The 1,477-nt window shown below is 42.0% G+C and overlaps 1 protein-coding gene across 2 annotated transcripts in view; it reads left to right on the top strand.

Moving 5' to 3' along the window:
• LOC109845166 (squamosa promoter-binding-like protein 10) overlaps positions 1 to 1,266 on the top strand; it is a 2,790-nt gene extending 1,524 nt beyond the window's left edge. Inside the window, exons 2-3 of one of the 2 annotated variants that reach the window (XM_020414389.1) lie at positions 298 to 446; positions 812 to 1,266. In XM_020414389.1, coding sequence (XP_020269978.1) covers positions 298 to 446; positions 812 to 1,182 — 520 coding nt within the window. In that variant the 3' untranslated portion in view covers positions 1,183 to 1,266. Of the gene's footprint in view, positions 1 to 297; positions 486 to 811 lie in introns of both variants that reach the window. The other variant, XM_020414381.1, reaches the window with a different exon arrangement.

Genomic DNA, 1,477 nt, shown 5'->3' with positions numbered 1-1,477 from the left:
CTGTCCCCCTCCCCCCCCCCCCCCAAAAAAAAAAAAAAAAAAAAAAAGCTTCTTAATTTGGTTCTTTCAATTAAAGCCTTGTCTGTATGCAGGAACAAAGGTGTGCATATATGCTCCCCTCAAATGGGCCTTTCCCTCTTTTGATCTTGTTTGGATGACTAGCTCTCTAACTCCATTTAGCTACATAAAATAAAATAAATTTTTTCTTCTTTAAATTTTTGCTTGCTCCTATGTTTGTGTGTATATGTATGTATGTGTCTGATGTATGTGTATGTTTTTGGGCCGGGGTCGGGTCAGGTTTCATGTGCTGGCCGAGTTTGACGAGTCAAAAAGGAGCTGCAGAAAGAGGCTTGCTGATCACAATCGCAGGAGGAGGAAACCTCACAACAAAAACAGCAACAACCCTTCGTCCGCAACCGACTCCTCCTCTGACAAGGCCAAACTCAGTACTGCTCCTCCCATGCCTTCAAGAGATCACTCTACTTGTGCGCGCGCAAGATTAATTTCGATGGGAGTAGTTTTCTTACGTACCGGGAGCAACATTCAGGTCTCTCCGAGAGATGCTTGTATCAGTGTTGGAAGAGGCCAGTCGAGGATATGTCAAAGATGTTCGATCACATTGGCACATTTTGGACACATTTATATATATATATTGATCCCGGCCGGGATCATGAGAACAACTCATATATGCCATTAAGTTAATAGTTTGCGCGGAATATATATCTTGTTAATAATTAATTGAGTTTAAATGTTTAATTTTTTCCGCAAGCGTCGACGTTCTAGCGTAATACACTGTGTGTAATTTGTGCAGCGAGCAGATGTACAAGCAGTACCGCGGCAACTACAAATAATACTAGCGGTACGGGCTTAGATCAGGTGAATACTGGTCACGTAGAGCAGAACAAATCAATCCTGTTCAGGAATGGGCCAGCTCTATCCCTCGGAGGGGTCGCCGCAGGATCTCAACAAATTAGCCTCTTCAACAATTACCAACATCACCAGTACTTGATCTCTCCTTCGCCCTCCAGTAGTAACAACAACAACAACAACAACAACAGTGTTGGCTTCTACCATCAGAGCTTCATTGGTTCGACCTCAAACGATGCATCTCAATCTCATGATCTGCACCAGGCCAACCTCCTCCATTTGGGTCAATCCTTGTTCGAGGTTGACTTCATGTGACGCCAAAATGGCTAGTCCTTTTTTGTGCTTGCAGGTTTTTCTTAATTATTACCTTTTTCAGTGGGAATAATATTTGTTAATTTCCTTTTGTTATGAAAGAGAGGTGCTCTCATCATTTTTGGTTCTCCGTTGCTAAATCTGCAACAATTAACTGTGCAAAGCGAAAGCAAAGCCTGTTGGTCTTTCACAAGTTCGGTACACTAGGAGCTTAATTGTTTGGTTCTTAATTTTCAACATACATAAAATGTAAGCGCGCACGCAGGTGCATTCAATTTAGATACTAATTACCTCAATA

Source organism: Asparagus officinalis, chromosome 1 (genome assembly GCF_001876935.1).
Source record: "Asparagus officinalis chromosome 1, Aspof.V1, whole genome shotgun sequence".
In the NCBI taxonomy this organism is placed as follows: Eukaryota; Viridiplantae; Streptophyta; class Magnoliopsida; order Asparagales; family Asparagaceae; genus Asparagus; species Asparagus officinalis.
The sequence above is the reverse complement of the archived record's forward strand: the minus strand, read 5'-3'. Positions and strand labels throughout refer to the sequence as shown.